General features: G+C 40.7%; 1 protein-coding gene across 5 annotated transcripts in view; it reads right to left on the bottom strand.

Annotated features, from left to right (window-relative positions):
- Positions 1 to 1,221: 1,221 nt before the first annotated feature.
- Positions 1,222 to 18,894, bottom strand: part of raly (RALY heterogeneous nuclear ribonucleoprotein) — a 69,956-nt gene continuing 52,283 nt past the window's right edge. For 4 of the 5 annotated variants that reach the window (XM_028998732.1, XM_028998735.1, XM_028998734.1 and 1 more), the window contains 8 exons: positions 18,419 to 18,692; positions 13,450 to 13,522; positions 12,960 to 13,007; positions 9,697 to 9,854; positions 8,474 to 8,590; positions 5,601 to 5,740; positions 5,455 to 5,499; positions 1,222 to 1,702 (listed from right to left, as the gene is read on the bottom strand). In XM_028998732.1, coding sequence (XP_028854565.1) covers positions 5,458 to 5,499; positions 5,601 to 5,740; positions 8,474 to 8,590; positions 9,697 to 9,854; positions 12,960 to 13,007; positions 13,450 to 13,522; positions 18,419 to 18,674 — 834 coding nt within the window. In that variant the 5' untranslated portion in view covers positions 18,675 to 18,692 and the 3' untranslated portion in view covers positions 1,222 to 1,702; positions 5,455 to 5,457. The remainder of the gene's footprint in view (positions 1,703 to 5,454; positions 5,500 to 5,600; positions 5,741 to 8,473; positions 8,591 to 9,696; positions 9,855 to 12,959; positions 13,008 to 13,449; positions 13,523 to 18,418; positions 18,693 to 18,894) is intronic. The other variant, XM_028998736.1, reaches the window with a different exon arrangement.

The following is an 18,894-nucleotide window of genomic DNA, read 5'->3' on the forward strand; positions in this document are numbered from 1 at the left end:
TGTTCTGCCCCTTCAGGTCGCGTATATAAAACGTTTAAACAACGTATGTAGTTGACAAATGGACACAGCTTAAAAAAGCCAACCGACAGCCATCAGACAGACAGATAGTATTTTTATTTTTATGCCTTTATCATCATGAAGAATTGTTTTTTTTAGTTTTGACTGCTTTACTCATTTGAAAGGGGAAAATTGTTAGGTTTTTTACTACACACACACACACACACACACACACACACACACACACACACACACACACACACACACACACACACCTAGAGAGAGAGAGAGAGAGAGAGAGAGAACTTTTTCCTTAATATCACTGAATATGCACTTTTTCCATCTCCATTTTTTGTCCTTGCTTGACCTGATGTTGGATAGCATCATCGTTAGCACAATTTCCATATTTGCCAGATCTCTCTGACACTGTCTAAAGCATGAAGTGCATTCGATGCTTGTCATAAAGCAGCATGCCAGACAAAATCCTGAGAGGGCTGTGTTCAGATTTGGAACTGTCAGGTATTGTGAAAAAGTCCACTGAAAAAAAGCCAAGACGTGCTGTTCTGATATAATTTTTTATATTTCTAATATGGATTTAAGTGTTTTCTGATTAGTACTTCAGCATTATTTTATGAATGTTTAACCACACAAAAAATCTCAGCTGAAAGTTGGTTTTTGATGCTGTTTGATTTACTTTATTTAGTTTGCATGAGCTGCCTACATAGGATAGATAATATCCACATCAAATCGGAGATGACAAATTAGTGACCAGGGCGAAATGTTTTGGAAGAGCATTCTTTACCAAACCAAAAGCTCTAAAAAAAAGAATTCCATCCCTGAATGACCCTAACTCTAAATACTAGATGTTTCAGAACATCCCAGCAGCAGCGATTCAATTGCAAGCCTGCTGTCATCCACAAATCATTTCTTTTGATCTGCCAGCCTCTGTTCTCAACACGTTAACATTGATAAATATGCTTCATGGCGGCTCACCAGAAAGGCCTTATAAGGATCTCTGCTTCTTACAGGTTCAAGTGCACGGCATTTTTAAACAACACACCTACGTTAGTTCACGTCAACACTAATCCAAGTGATTTCTGACCCGCGGTCGTAAGATTGGCATCTATTATTAATGCCAAAGCCGATGTGAAATTCATGAAGCGTTTCTCAGGCCCATCCACCCAGCTTACTACTACTCACAAACTACTCACACACACGGCCCACTCACAAGTTATTCTCCTTTATTTACAGCTGCAAAGCTCCCCAGAGGCCGAGGAGAGATGTGCACAAGTCATTAAAAATAACAATTGTCATCTATTTCGGAACATATTTCTTGGAACATATAAATGGAACAACAAACAACACAAGAAGGGGGAAAGGGGTGCCAGACAGAGAACAGAGGAGTGACAGTCACTTCAGGGGTTTACACCACACAGTAGAAAAAACATCAGTCCGCACATTTTAGCAAAAGGTTTGAAAACGCTCCTTTGAGTAGTTCTTGAATGGACCCTCTAGGATTCTCGGCTCCTTCTTTTCCTTCCTTGCTTTCGCTCCCCCCCCCTTCCTCCTCCGATGGGTGGCCTGCCTATCGCGTTGATGACTGATTTCGGTTCATGACGGCACCCCTCTGTTTCAGTATCTTCCTGCGGTGTCTGTGGTACCAAAAGAGTTTCCAGGGCGCCGTCAGCTCCAGCCTCCCCACTGACTGTACACGGAGAGGAAGAACAGCATTAAGACAAGCACACTAGCAGGGGAGGACGAGAGGCCGCCGCGTAGAGGGGGGAAAAAAAGGCAGCCATGCCTGGATTACTGTCGGCTTTCACATGTGGTTCTGTTCTTGCTCAATTGTTTTCAAAGCCGAATAGCTAACATGAAATATTCTCCCCCTTCCCTTCTAGGACAACAGAAGGAGGAAAAAATTCAAGGCTGCTGTCAGTCATATATCAAGGGACACATCCTGGTGAGCAGGCGAGAGCAAGGGGCAAACACTTTCTCATTTTCACACTTTCTCACCCATGATTAAAGCATGAATGCATTTACAAAAAATGCAAAAAAAAAAAAAAAACACTTGGTGCCATTTATTTTTTGAGCCTTGAAATAGAATATTTTGTTGGGGGGGGTGGGGTGAAAGAAAATCATTTGGCGCATACATGAGAGAGAGGGGTCTGTGCTTTAGTTTGGGAGCCCTGCCATGGTATGTTGGCAGAATCTGCTTGCCCTATTCTTCCTGACATATTTGGACAATGCCATCATTTATAATGTTCATGTTGTGGGTGCTTCTTCAACTATGATCCATTTTGATCTGGCAATTTGTAGGAAATGTATCTAACAACATTTTACATTTACAGCATTTATCAGACGCCCTTATCCAGAGCGACTTACAAATCAGTAGTTACAGGGACAGTCTCCCTGGAGCAACTTAGGGTTAAGTGTCTTGCTCACAATGGTAGTAAGTGGGATTCGAACCTGGGTCTTCTGGTTCATAGGCGAGTGTGTTACCCACTGGGCTACTACCACCCACTGTAAATGAATTGATGCATTTTACTTTTCTATCCTGATAGTGACTGTGATTATATATTTATCTTACAAAACATATTTATCTAACAACAAAAAAACACTTAGGCGGAAATGACATAAAATACCATGAACGTAATGTTATTTCATTTAAAATAAAAGGAAATACTGAACATTTACAATTAAAATTGAAGTACATTTAAACTCTATACTTACTTTATGAAAGTTACATTGGGAAATGTGTGTCATTACAGAAAGGCCAAGATTTCATGGGTAGCACCCCTTCAAGAGTACTTTCAAAATCTTTATACTAAAAATAATAATATATTATAAAATGATCTTTAATGATTATTCGTGAACCAAATGAGGAATTAAAATCATGGCATTTTAAAGAACTGAATGCAAGTCGATCTGGATAATTAAATAATAATAATAATTTAGATTAACAGTTAATTTAATCTAGCTGTTCCTAAACCATATGCATCCTTCAAAAGAAGTGTGTAGAGGACAGGAATGGGCGGAGTCCGGGGGGACGGACCCAACATGACCCAATGTGCTCGACCACACAAACACCCCCTTCCCCTCCAGACTCCACCCATTCCTGTCCTCCACAAAGTGAAACACATGACGTTGCAACTTTACGAAAAATGTAATAATGCAGAACAATATGTGAAGAAAACCACTCAGTTTTCCCTTGGCCAACAGCTGTGATATAAATCCTGCCACGCCGGACATGCTGATGGCCACATCGGATGTTGTAATGCGAGGAAGAGCGTAGACTGTCGGAGGAGGAAATCTCCAGTCATCTCAGCGAGGATAAGTGCTGTTGATAACATAATTGCCCGTGTCAGCTGGGACACAGAGTGACAAATGGAGAGGGGTGCCTTGTTCATTTGGCTTTGGTCTACAGAGCTGTGGATAATATTTGTGTAAAGAGGAGGGGGTGCCACAGCATGGCCTTTGTGCTGTTTGTGTTGCCAAAGAATGAACCATGGCGGAAAAGTCACATTAACGCTGAGCAGCTCTTCAAACAACACACAAGGGATCCAAGAGAAATCAGAAACAGACTCTACAACACTGTGGCATGTTTGCCTTGTGAAGCCCGTCCACCAAACAAGCCAGCGAAGCACCGTGTGCCTGCCTTAATATTAGATTAGAAAAGTCAATCTTAATATATTTCCCTCGGTTTCATGAACTTTTGCCACAATGTTTTGCATTTGGCCAGTATTTCATTCCAGAGCTGTCACTGTGGGCGGGTACTTGGGAGTCACGCCCCTTAATTAGACAGTCTGTCCAAAATTAATTTCTATTTTGTGTATTTTTAAAGTACATTTAAAAATATTGTTTTACAATTGTATACACTCCAGGGGTATACAATTGTTTAGGGTCCAGGTTTAGGGTCCTTGTTTTTTCATGAAAAAAAGCCTGAACAGAAACATTACAAACAGAATAATAAATAGTCATAGAAAAAGTTGTACTGCTGATGTACAAGATTCTGTACTAGTGTGGTTTTATTGCTTCTTTAAGACCAGTGAAACTGTTTTCAGCTATACTGAGCTATACTTCAGCGAATGTGAAAGTGAAGTGATTGTCATTGTGAAACACTGCAGCACAGCACATGGTGAGACACCGAAATGTGTCCTCTGCTTTAAATCATCACCCTTGGTGAGCAGTGGGCAGCCATGATAGGCACCTGGGGAGCAGTGTGTGGGGATGGTGCTTTGCTCAGTGGCACCGGAGTACCTTGGTGGTTCAGGATTCGAACCGGCAACCTTCTGATTACGGGGCCGGTTCCTTAACCGCTAGGCCACCACTGCCCCTATAGCTATACTCATCAACAAACACAGCATTCCACTGAAACTCATGACTGATAAGGTTACTCTCTACATGTATGCAGATATTCATTAACAGATATTTATTCATTAACACACATCATCAGTCATGTACAGAGCATCAACATCTGGAATGGAGTTCTGACCCATTTAATATCCTTTTAATACACAAAAAGAAGGACATTCAAAATGACCCTAAACGGCAGGGTCCTTATTACTATAACAAAAACGTGTGGGGCTATTATCTAATTGCATTGGTCATGTTAAATTGCTCTCACAACTCACAACTGCTCTCTCAACTACATCTACGGTTATTTATCCGTAGTTCGGCCTACAGGTTGCAACAATTGTCCTTTCACCAGATTGCTTGTCTAAGTACATAGAGTCTAATTCTACTAATTTGATGGATGTAGGGTTTACAATTTATTATTGATCTCATATGCAACTATATATTAGATATATATATTATATATTAATTATATATATTAAAGGTTTGCAGGGTGATGACTATGCCTTTGAAGTATTATTGTTCGCAATGTGTCTGCAAAAATGCTGCAGTTAATTTTTCCTACATTTGGGATTAGTACATGAAAAAAGACCCAAAGAAATAAAAATGCCTGGTTTCGGATTTGGCTTGACCACCAAACCTCTCATCCTGGAATGTTCCAATGGTAGTCATTTAAAACACAATTGTTTTCAGATGACCACCATTGCAACACATATTCATTTAAATGTCCCAAATATGAATCCCTGCGTGTAATAATGACTTTAATAGTTTTAGTACCAGAGCCAGCTGGATAAAGCATTAAAACAACTTGATTGATCTCCACAGTGATGGTGGAAATCCAGCCTCCCTGTTCTTGAAATGTTCCTGCTCAGACTTGAACTTGTGATTTTTTTTTTTTTACATATTTGCAAGCTTTTTTAAACATTAAATTCAAAGTGTAATTTAAGGTGATCATGTCAGATCCGTCTGTGGAAATCCTCATTTCAGAAATCAGCATCATCAGAGTTGGGGGAGGATGCCCTGCGTTGCTTTCGTGTCTCAGCAGCTTGACCAGTTTCGGCCATGCAATGTCCAAACAGCCAGAACAGTATCACAAGGACTCACCTTCTATTGCAGAATGGAATCCACTTCTGATAACTGCTGGTTTTCCTGTGGACACATTAAATATCTGTAGTTCTGGATCTGTCACAGGTTACATGGCAAATTTCAGGTGTCTGGCACGATATCTTGTTGTTGTATTTATCTCTTACCACATCGTCGTCACACTCATCCTGTGTCCCCTCCTCTCCGTCCTCCCCATCACTGTTCTGGTTGTCGTCTGCCATCTCCTCTGTCTCTGATCCCGAATCTTCCTGAGAGACTTCACTCTTACAGTCCTCCTTTCGTAACTCTGGACACGAAAACACACACACACACACACACACACACACACACACACACACACACCTTTTCATTTCTTAATATCACAGAAGCATCACAAACTATTCATATATTCATTTTTAAACCCCCTCATCCGTGCTATGGCTGTGATCAGGAGTGTTTCAAAGCACTTTCGGGGCTCCGGGCAAGAGTGACCTGAAATTTCCTTACATCAAACAAAACCAGACTCACCTCCAGGACATGCTTTTAGGCAATATGTGAATATTATAAATGGTTTGACCATAGCTGCTTAAAAAATGAATTTACTTTTTTGACTGGCAGGACAATAAATATATTAATATGTTCATATGAGACCTTGTTGGAATCCACCATGTGTCATGGCTTAATATATTTATTTGAATTATTTGGCAGTCGAAGGTTTGAACAAAATAAATCAGTATTTAGTTCTGTCTTTCTGTAACAATAGTTTATGAAGACTTCAAGGACATAATTGGAGAAGTCTCTGTAAATGTTTCAGTAGTTTACAGGTGGTCCCTTATTTGGTAGAGCTGGACACAAACATTAACAGAAGCATTTATCAGACGCCCTTATCCAGAGCGCCTTACAATCAGTAGTTACAGGGACAGTCCCCCTGGAGACACTCAGAGTTAAGTGAGTATTAAGTGGGGTTTTAACCTGGTACTTTGTAGAACCACTAGGCTACTACCTCAAACTCGGATAAGGGGGGGAAGGGGGGTGGGACAACACCATAATCCAATATTACACAGTTAACGTTTGCAGCTATTGTGTGTGTGTATATATATATATATATATATATATACACACACACACACACACACACACACACACACATATATATAATATCTATATTTTTAACGCGAAGTGCTTGGCATTGTGATACAGTGCAGCACATCACTCGGAGAAATGTGTCCTCTGCACCCTTGGTGAGCAGTGGGCAGCCCGGGGAGCAATATACCCATATATCCGCAATATCTAGCATCTATAATATCTAACTGATGTAAAGCTCTGACATTCTCAAACAGCTCATTTTTCCCTCTATAAAAAAAAACAAATGTACTTGGAGAATCTGTCATAAATGTTACATTTTATTGAAAAGTCTATTGATGATGACCTCATCCTTTCGTGGAATGTACTGGAACTAGAGAGTGTTTACAAGTGTAATATATTATAAGGACATAAAATAAATGCAGTTTTTTTCATCAATACAAAGTGGCACAGGCACAGTAGAAGACATTTTATCCTCTAAGAGAAGACAAATCCAACCCATATAGAACCACAAACTGAGGAAAATGAGGAGAACGCGTGGGAGATGTGACACAAATGTGTGCTCTGTGTGTGTTTGTCAGGCTTTGGGCAGCAGTGTTGCTCAGTGACATTAACCACGTCTCCTGGTCTCACATTCCTTCCACAGCAGTGCACCACAGGGGCTAATCATGTTTTTAGGTAGGGAAGAACAAATGATGTGAAACAGAACATGGATATATTTTGTTCTGCAGTACATAAATCAATAGCTAAGCTTTCTTTCTTGCGCACACACACACACACACACTAATATATTTTAGTATATATCTATATATATATATATATCTCCTCCTGATCCCTCTTTTGCAATATGATTAACAGGTATGTCTGTTTAATTGCTTCACTGTTCTCTGACTTTGGCATATCAGTGTTTAGACATAAAATGTCATTAGCAACAAATCTCTAAAAGGAGGGGGAAATTCAGCCAGGTCTGCTCAGCAGTTTCAAAAAGCACAGCTGGGTCAGTTTTACCAGTCTGACCATGGATCCCATGGATCCCTGACTGTAATTCCCCATATAATGTGCAATAGGAAACTTCAGGATTGTGGTAAATCATTCTAATTGCAGCATATTAAATAGATGATTAGAACCTTTATGCATGATGAAGAACTTAAAAGATACAGATGTTGAACGATCATAATATTTCACATGAGACCTGACTGTGAAATTCTGCCATCTGCTGGTTTTGTCTTCAGGCTAACAAATGTGATTGTTGTGTATGAGTCAAATTGTCATAAAGGTAAAAGTTTTGTACTGCATGTAGATTATATTGTTATTAGATTTTTTAATTGCAATATAAAAAAGGCGCATATAACACACATATTTCTGGTGAATTATTCAAGAAAAAAAAAATCATAGCACCTTCAAATAGGCTGACATGCTAATTTGCCATAATTTGTACCTTACATTTTAATAATAGATTCTAATGCAAGTTCCAAGTCCCCATCAGGTGGAGTGACGTGGTACGAATGGCCGTGTTAAAATAAAAAACTTTAAAAGGCAGCACCCCAAGGAAATTGTTCCTAAATCCATGGCTCTGTAGCCCTGGCGAATATTATAGTCTCATTATATACTGTAAAACCATAATATTATCTTTATATCCTGGTATATCAAATATGAAGCTCTGAGCAGAGCCAAGCAGACACTACGCTCCCCTGCTGAGGAAAAAAGAGCACTGACCGTTACACCTGCTTTATGTATGGTATATGTACGTTTTTAGATTGGACACATCAGCTAAGACCAGCTTTGACCAGCAAGTATGACCTGCTTACGTTGTGTGTGTGTTGGTCATGCAGGCCATACCAGCCCAACCCCCAGGATTATGTTCTTTTTTTTTACATGTTTGCGGAATAATTCGATAATTCGATAACGTCCTTTGTGGTTATTGTTTGATTGTTAGTGTGCTGCATGGGCGTCCCACCTGTGGCACTGTATTTGTCCTCTGTGATCTGCTCCAGGCGGCTAAGCAGGGCATCGATGTTGGACTTGATTTGTGTGAGCTCTGATTTGATGGACTGCAACTCACTGGATTTCACTGCTGGTCCCCATGAAAGAACCAGAACAACATAAACACCATTAAATAGAGACAAAGAATGAATGAGAAGGCTGCTCATTTTCAGAGCAAATCTACAGTGACTTAATGGGATGACCGGAGGCAAGAGTTGTTCGAGCCAAGCGCCATTTATCCAGGACTGCCCAATAAGAGCCCTTAAGGTCATGTGAGCTCAACACTGTAGTTTCCAGAGTAATAGGAAACACCACCCATAAAAAAGACAGTAATAAATGATTTTTGACAACTGAAAGCATACATATAAAAAATGACTGGCTCGCATACCCACAAAAAAAGTGAAGGCTGACGGAAGGAAGGTAACAAGGTCTAGTTAAAATGGTGCTGTATGCATTGGTAATGGCTCTGCTCTCCATTATTACAAATGTTTAAAATATGTCTGTCCTGTCCATTCAGTGGTTCTCAAACTTTCCACAATGAAAATACTGAGTTCTGCATGCACCACCATTATGACAAGCATTTAAAAACCACTATCATATTCCTATTTACCTCATTTAAACAGGATGCAATTTTATTTTAATGTGAATTTGAATAGGATTTATTATACACTGACAAAGTAAAGAATTATACCTACACTGTATTTCAACACACAAGAGCTGTGAACAATAATCTCTACTTGTAGGAGACCAAGTGCAACCAGTGGGAGTAATACAACGATTTGAGAACCAAAGTTCTACACTACAGGACAAAGAAAGTCCTTCAAGATGCCTGCAATGGTGGTGCTGTGCTTCTTGAGCTGCAGCTACAGATATAAGGGTAGCAAGAAAAAATCTTGAGAAGGCAAATTTAAACAATATTCCAGATTAAGATTGATGGAAGATTCGTATAATGCTACATATTCATTTAACCTAAAAGATACAGTGGCTTTAAAAATGTATACATTAATGTAAACACAAATGATCATTTGAACAAAGATCAGCACTCAAGCTGGGCACAGCATGTAAAGACTTCTAATTTCTTATTTCATTTTAGAACATGTGTGGACAATTTTGGTGCTCAATATAAGGGCATTTTCAGAGTATATTCAGAATATATAAAATGTCCACAAAAAAGGACAGAACATGGCTGGAACTTACATTTCTGCTTGATGGAAGTTGCTGGTATGATCGTAGACCTCGCCAGCAGTTTGACTGGAATTGACTTTACCCTGCGCACCAGTGGCATGGCGACGCGAGGCCGCTTTACTGGTACAACCCGGGGCACTGGGGACACTCGACCTCGATATTCAAAAAGCCTAGTAGCAAAACAAGAGTATCAAAATACAACACACGAGCTGAGCTAATATGTATTTAAAAGGTAACGGCCTCAAATGTGGCTCAGTCAGCTTTCAGCATTTAAGTGTGAGAAGTTGCACATAATAAAATCTGAGAGAACTCACACATCATAAACTGATCTGTGGCCAGGTTCTATTATATGGTGCATTTAGATTTATGGCATCGGTTATATATAAATACACGCACACACACACACACACACACACACACACACACACACACACGGTGTGAAAAAGTGTTTGCCACCTCTCTTTTTTTCCATGTTAGTCACATTTAAATGTTTCAGATCATTAGTCAAAGACAACAAAAGTAAACACCATATGTTTTTTTGAATGAAGAATTTTATTATTAAGGGACAAAAATTCAAACGTACATTGCACAATGTGACAAACAGTGGTTCATCAAATCTGAGTTCACTATCTGTAGCCACACACAGACCTGATTACTTCCACACTTGTTCTTAGTCAAAAAACACTAAAATAAGAGCTGCCTCAAAAGCTAGACATCATGCCGAGATCCAAAGAAATTCAGGAACAAATGCAAAAAAAAAGTAATTGAGATCAATCAGTCTGGAAAAGGTTATAAAGCCATTTCTAAAGCTTTGGGACTCCAGCGAACCACAGTGTGTGCCATTATCCACAAATGGTGAACACATGGAACAGTGGTGAACATTCCCAGGAGTGGTCGGCTCACCAAATACACCCCAAGAGCGCAGTGTCGACTCATCCAAGGGGTCATAAAAGACCCCATGTCACGCCACAGGGCTGGGGGCATGCTGCTGCATACGGCTGATTAACAGGTTCTAATCGCTCCCAACCAAGGTTCATTGAGCAGGAGCGATTAGGACCTGTTAAATACAGAGAGCAGCTGCAGGAGGATGTCTCTACATTCATGTGGTGGTAGTAGCCTAGTGGGTAACACACTCGCCTGTGAACCAGAAGACCCGGGTTCGAATCCCGCTTTCTACACTTAACCCTAAGTTGCTCCAGGGGGTCACTGTCCCTGTAACTACTGATTGTAAGTCGCTCTGGATAAGGGCGTCTGATAAATGCTGGAAATGTAAATATAATGTAATGTGGATTCTAAACCTTTGGGTCTGTTTTCATTCCATTTGTTTCCTTTTTCAGTCATCAAGCTAACACCGAACAGGATCTGGAGGACTTGCTGTGATAAATGGAACCATGAATTCTTCTGTCTACCAAAATAGACATTCTGAAGCAGAATGTCCAGCCATCTGTTGATGACCTCAAGCTGAAACGAACTTGGGTTCTGTCGCAGGACACTGATCCAAAACACACCAGCAAATCCACCTCTGATTGGATGAAGAAAAACAGAATGAAGACTATGGAGTGGCCTCATTGCAAGTTACCACAAATGCTTGATTGCAGTTGTTGCCATTAAGGGTGGCCCAAGCAGTTATTAGGTTTTGGAGGCAATCATTTTGTCACACAGGACAATGTAGGTTCGGATTTTTTTACCCTTAATAATAAAATCCTTCAGTTAACCATATTCAGAGTTTACCTGTGTTGTCCCTGACTAATATTTAATATTATTTGATAATCTGAAACATTTAATTGGAAAAAGTAATAAATCAAACACTTTATCAAATCACTGTATACACACACACACACACACACACACACACACACACACACACACACACAGCGTGACAAAATGTATTACTATGTATTTGTCAAACCAACTTGTATACGGCATGTTACAGTTTATGAAAACTGCATTATGTATTCTTATTAGGTATGCACACAATTGAAAAAAAAAGGTTCTTCATTTCTAATTCTAATAATGTGTTGTATTTTCATTATAATTTACATCAAAATTAAGTAACATCATGGAAAATTTGTATTTTTTTATGCACCTCAGGAAATAATGCCCAAGGCATATCAAATGAAAGAAACCACGCCTAAGAAGCTGCATTTAGTTGAATTTAGCAGATTGGTGTTGAGAATCACCCCTGTGCTGCTTTACAATGGTACATCCAGCAACCTTTCTTCTACGCTTAATGAAAACAATCCAGCAGATCCTGGATTGCGCAGGTACTTCTGTTCTGCTGTGGTGATCGAGAGGGTGTCACATGAATGAACTGTGATGTGATAAGTTCCAAAGAAGCTTTCTGCCGTCCAGACCCAGAACAAGACAGCAGCTGCTCCCCCCGTCTCCTGGGTAGACCCAAAGTATTTGGAAATCACTTGAAAGCAGACTGGGATTAAATTATTGGGTCTCATCCCTTTTCATATTTTGGTCCAAGTCCAGTTACACCAGAGGGGTCATAAGTCAGCCGTGGACATCACAAGCCGAGTATAAATAATGTTGTCAAGACGCGTTAAAACCTCCATATGAAGTGCAAGCTATGTCGAAACATGTGTGGACACAGGCATCCTGCAGCGCCAAGCAGCAGGGTTTCCATCGCCACTGAAGAACATTCCAGCCAAGCAAGGCCAACGTTCTGCGAAAACGTGCTTTTTAAGGTCATGCAAAATAGATGTCCTTTTTTATTCGACTTGATTTTCTTGTTTTTGTATAGAAAGAGAAAGCGTATTTATTAGCTGTGCATGGTTTTAAATTCTTTAAGCAATTGGGATGCATCCAACCGAATTAACCCTGACACAACACGCTCTGCTGAGAAAGAGCAGATAACATTCCAGAGGTAATGATCACCAATACTGGAGACTTATGCACTGGTAAAAGCCGCACTATGGGAGATTTGGGATCCAGGGCTCCCCCTACAGGTTTTCAGTGTCCTTCTCTTTAAACCACTGTTGAAAAGGCCATTTGTCAACACTAGTATTTGCATGTGCATTTGAAACTGGACGAAGATCAGATGACATCTAAGAATGCCCCCAAGTCAAAATGTTTCCCCACATCCCAGTACATGGTTAGCTACGATATGCAAGAAACTGAATACGGATTGTAGAGGAATTGGTCCACCAAAGGTAATTGTGCAAAACCAATTATTTGTTGTTCTTTTTGGAAGATAACATTTTAAAGGTTTTGTTTTTGCCAGGTTATCATCCAGCGGTCGACTATAAAATATCTCTGTTACTCACCTGTCGTAGAAGTCATCTCTAAAGTAGTCGTAGTCAAAATCGTAGCCACTGTGAGATTTAAAAAAAGAGGAAAATGAAAAGTGTGAGTGTCTCTGTGCCGAAACCTGGTTTCTGAGCAGTTGCTTGGAATGTTGCCCTGAAAAATGGCCCTATTAGCTCATTTCAGCTTCATGCATATTCTATATTTGGGGAACGTAATATCATGTTTTCACAGAAGCCAGTCCAGCGGACGTTTGAGTGCATGCTGACAAGAACGAAGCTTTGTGTTTCTTTTTCATCTTGACATTTGCTACAGACTCTCCTGCCGGCCAACAAAGGTTAAGGGCACCTACTTCACTCGGGAGACATGCATATCAGCGGAGAAAAGGGAACAAAGTAGAGCAAAAAAAAAAAACAAGCTGACGCAAGCATTTCTGAAGAGGTGCGCAGGGTTCATGAAAATGATTCATAGATGTCATGGAGGAATTCTGACCGCGCAAGAGGGATCTACCTGTACAGAGCCGCTGCAGATCTCTTTAGTCCTATTGGGCGGTTTGGCTTGGGCTCTCCTGCCATGTTGATATCTTCAGAGTAAAAAAAAGAAAGAAAAAAAAAGGAATAAAAGATAAATAATAGATATGCGTACATTATTTAAGTCACACGTCCATCCTCCTGCCAGCGCTCCAGATTCCTGGGTTTTTGTCTGGGTTTAGTTCTGAGATTCTCAGGTCATTTCCACCTGCCCTAAAATGCACTTTTCAGCCATTTCTTGTTGTTCATAAAACCTCCTGTTTTATGTTTGTTTGTACATACATACATTTTTCACATTTACTGCGGGTCTACAATGATCAATGTTTTCTTTAGTCTTTTTTTTTTAGGAAATAACACAACATTAGCAATTTAACTGGAAATTTGATTAAATCTTGAGGATGCTTAATCTCAATGGGTTACATGCTTACACACTACAAAAATGGTTCTGAATGTGTCTAGTTGTTAAAAGTCATCTCGAATTTAGCCCCAAATCACAAAAAGTAGGTCTTATTGGGCTGTTTTACTGTTTTAAAAGATTATAACCTGGCAACACACACACTTCTATGATAGTAATCTAAAGAAAATCCATGATGATTGAAATCAAGAAATGGCTGCACCTGCCCCATTGTCTTGTGGTTATTTTGGATTTAATTTTTGTTACTAATTCACCAACTCGTCAAATGTTATGAATTGTATGATATTTGTACATTTTTAATTAATTGTGTGGAAGTGGTCACACGTGAGTGCTTGATTCTCCTCAATCATTCATTTGGAAACCACTAGTTCGAATCTTGTGAGTTCAGTGTATTCTCAAAGGAGATTGATTACGTGGGGGCTGGACCCTTGAAGTCTGGAATGAAGCTGGGATTGAGAGGAGGGCGACCCACATCCTCAACCCTGTCATGCGCTTCTACTTCTTCCCCAGTCACCGACAAAGCGCAAGACTAAACAACACGTTAGACATTATATGCAAATCCACAGATACTGTATGGGATAATGTTAATGGATTGGATTATTTAGAATATTTAGCTATAATTTAGAGCATAAAATATGAAACATAATTGAAAATGTAATATGATGTTTGCCTTGAAACAGATAAATGAAGAGGTGTCTAGATGTCAAAAGAACAGCAACTGTCTTAAAGTGAAACTTCTGAACATCCTCAAGTTGATTTGGGATTTATCTGAAGAAGAATTCAGTGTGGAGAGCATCCAGTGGATGCATGAAACATCAAAAGCGAAATGTGTGGGAAACATTTGGAGGGATTTTCAAATGATTCCTGCTCACGGAATTCCTTCAATGATACACTCTTAGCAGTTCAGTGACTGCAGGGACTAAAACTTTAATTCTTCAAAGAATCTTTTTTTACCCCTTTTATCACAAATAGTCCTACTGGAATATATGAATATTTGAGTTCTCTCACTCTTTTGTTCTAATAATTCTATTAAAGTGGCTGAAGACTGATCAGCCACAACATTAAAACCACTTACAGTTGAAGTGAAAATATAAAAGTTGTTACTTTGACAAAGACAAAATTTATGATGACAAGAAACTACAGCATCAGATTGTATTCATCACAGCATGCAATGTGGGATGTTCCCGGTCTACCATGGTAAAATCTATGAATCTGGTCCAAGCCAACAAGATCTACGGTATTGCCAGTTGCTGGGAACCTTAATGCTGGTGCAGCACCGATTGTGCCTTTTATTTATGAATATAGTTATTATATAAATATATGTGTTGATGTATAACTGTAACCTACTGTATGGCAGATGCCACAGGGAACATTCCTAGGTGAACTCGCCAGAGTTGTTTTTGTGTAGAAGCATAGATGTCTCTGTGACTTAACGTGTCCATTAAGGAGCACTTATCACAGATGTTTCTGCATAATGGAGCTCGACGTTGCACCAGGTTTCCATCTCTGATTCCCAGGTGTCTCTCTGGGCCTGCAAAATGCGACACCTTTATTGCTCTGTTCCCTAAATCAGGCTCTAGCGCCGTGTCACAGCCTGCCTTCTTCTCTGGTGTTGCTGCCTTGCCCTTCACTCAGCCTGCCCTTTTTTGCACTGCCTCTCCAGAATGAAAAAAAAGCAGATGGGTTCCATCTTTGAAAGGCGCTCCGTTCAAGGTCTCCTCACTTCAAAAGGAGTTCTGCTTGCCACTTTTTTTCTTAATCTCAGGCTTGTTATGTGTAGATTTTTCCACGGCTTCAGTGTGTGGAGGCGTGAAAACACTACACGAACAGAGCATGTTTAAACAAGACCATTATGTCCACATGTTCTTTTCGTGCAGGTCCTTCCTTCCCTGCATCCTCTTGTCTACGTCTAGTGAAGTACCTGAGCTGCCCTCCCAAAGCCCATGGGTTACATGTCTAAAGGAGGCTCTTTTTCAAACGCCCCTCTGTGTTTTGGGGGGCGGATTGCACAGCAAGTGGTGAGAAATAAAAAGCTTTGGGTCCAGACCATGGGCTACTAAAACCCTCCCATTAATACAGTGGCATGATGCAACAGCGAGCAAACACCGTGACTGTTATAAACGTGGCATGTTGAGCGCAGGTACATCTTTACAGCCAGTGCCTCACTTGCACGCTATCCAGAACCGCTGAATACAGAACTGGGTCGCACATTCACAGCTAGGCACAATTTACCCAGTGTACCTTGGAGACATGAGCCCACGACAATAACCAACGAAAGAAATACGTTGCTGGGTGGGGTATCTGAAGTTCTGCACTATTCTTTCATACTTTGTTCTATTCTACAAGGTACAGTAGACAGTAGTAGACAGACAGAAGTATACACGACTGTGTCTCCACACATCTGTGCGCTATTTCAAATCACCTCATGGTACTAGGAGCAGAGACACTATATAGTTGTCTTTTGTGCAGGTGCTATTATGCATGTGTGTGAATTTAATTATGCAATTAAATGCATGTGTGTGTGTTAAAGTTTAAAGCACAGCAGCACAGCACATGGTGCACACAGTGAACTTTTTCCTCTGGATTTAACCCATCACCCTGAGTGAGCAGTGGGCAGCCATGACAGGCACCCAGGGAGCAGTGTGTGGGGACGGTGCTTTGCTCAGTGGAAACTCAGTGGCACTTTGCCAGATTGGGATTCGTACCTGCAACCTTCTGATTACGGGGCGGCTTCATTAACCGCTAGGCCACCGCCGCCCCAATAGGCCACCACTGCCCCAATATATATCTGAATAAAGCTGGTACATTGGCTGTTAAACTGGTACATTGGTACAAAATATATATTAAGGATCCCAGAATGTAATAAATTAAACAAATCACAGCTTTTGAGTCCAACTGGTAATTTATGTGAAAACTGCTTCATCGGCACTACAATAAGGGCAGAACTGCACTTAGCCAGATCCTCTCTAATGATGTTGTTTTCTGTTCTCTCCACCAGAGGGAAGCATGCAGCCACCCCAAAACAGTGGTCCCCTCTACACGCCTGCCCAAAACCTCCAAGGGCAGGCGATCATGTTACTGTGAATGCTGTGCCGGTTGTTCCGGATTGTACAAGGGACGGGAAAAGAGAGGATTTAGGAAGGAGGGATCAGAAGGAGAGGTGCGCTGGATGACGATACATTATTGAACAGAAGAGACAGGTGTGAAGTGCACTACTGCTGTGGAAGTGTGTTAAAAAGCCATGACATCGATAACGACACCTACTGTATTCACTTTAAACAAAATGAATGAGTAGTGCAAAGGATTGCAACCATATTACAATAATTACATGTGATACCACATGTGAAAGTGAAACTGATTGTTTTTGTCATTGTGAAACACTGTAGCACAGCACACGGTGACACAATGAAATGTGTCCTCTGTATTTAACCCTTGGTCAGCTGTGACAGGCGCCCAGGGAGCAGTGTGTGGGGACCTTGATCAAGGGGACTGTGGGTGTCGGGTTTCAAAGCCCTTTGGTTACTAATTCCTGTTCCTTATGCCCCGTTTGTTACAGATCTAAATTGCTGTAAAACGAGGGTTGTTTGTGCACTGAGGAATACTTTGTCTCAGTCAAAGATCGCGATGTAATGATGCACTCAACTTTCGACTCAACATTCATTTTCTGGCCATGATCCAGTTTTCTCACAATGCATTTATCAGAGGTTAAAAGTGTATTAATAAAGTATATTAAAAAAAAGCTAGAAGCAATATCCCTGTTATGGCTGTGTGTGTATTGTAAGTAATATAGAATTGTAATGAGCAATGTTAGTAATTCATTCCAGTATTCTGCCAGAGGACTCAGTAAAAATGATCACTCGTAATTACTTTGTAAATAATTACTTCGTAACAAATACCTGCTTCTATCATTGTTCCCCTCATCAGCACACCCAACCCCTGTAATTAGGGAATGTTGGATGGAGCAACACTTAAAAGGCATCTGCGATCCGAGCTGTTATGCAGGGCGTGAATTAAAGATGAAAAAAAAAGTAATATTTTGCTGGTTAATGCAGGAACAAATTAGAGCAAAAATACCACCCCCTGCCACGAACACAACCTCTCTTCAATTCTAGATAATAGCATAAGGCATGTCTTCCCCACAGAGGAGGCTTAAATTTGGTGTTAATCCAGTCTTAAGAAGAAAACATGGAGAGATACCGAATGCAGGTAAACACCGGTTTTAAAGGGGCTTTTCTGCAGTCAGAGCTTAGTATTATTCGGTACAAAAGCGCAGTTAATCATCGTGTCTTGAAAAAGATCAATGCCTTTTTCAAGCGAGCCCGCTCTTCAAAGGGAAGATGAGGATGTGGACGAGAAGAGGAGCTTTGCACTTTGGCCTCGCTAAGCCTGAGGAAGATTAGGACGGCCCGTGATGGGGAAGAGTGGAGTGACATTTGACGTCGGTTTCGTAAAACAACTGGCCTCAAGAAATGTTCAGAGTGAAGAGATAAGATGAAGCCAAAGAATACAAAGATGAACATGAGTGATGGCTCACCCAGGGTCTGTCCGGCTAGGACGCGTCCGTTTTCGCCGATGACGGCACCGCGGGCGTGTCTCTCGCTGGCGTACTGGACAAAGGCGTAGCCCTTGTGGACGGAGCAGCCAAGAACCCGGCCATATTTGGAGAAGATGGTTTCCACGTCGGCCTTCTTCACCACCGCCGTGTTCAGGTTCCCGATGAAAACGCGTGAGTTGATGGACTTGGGGTCATTTTTGTTGGTGATATTGCTGGTCTGAACTTTCAGTGACATCTTCAATCAGGAAGAGAGCTGTAAAAAAAAAAAAAACACAAAGAACATTGGTTCTCTATAAGAGAAGTCCTTCTATAAGTCCTGTGTGTATTTTATCCCTGTAGTTGCTATTTCTAAAAAGTGATGCGAATGAAATGACTGCTTAATGAATTTCGGGCTGGCGTCCGGCTCGGTAGAGCAGTTCGATACAATGTGGCCCGACTGTATAATTTACTGCAAG

Source organism: Denticeps clupeoides, chromosome 12 (assembly GCF_900700375.1).
Source record: "Denticeps clupeoides chromosome 12, fDenClu1.1, whole genome shotgun sequence".
NCBI classification, from domain to species: domain Eukaryota; kingdom Metazoa; phylum Chordata; class Actinopteri; order Clupeiformes; family Denticipitidae; genus Denticeps; species Denticeps clupeoides.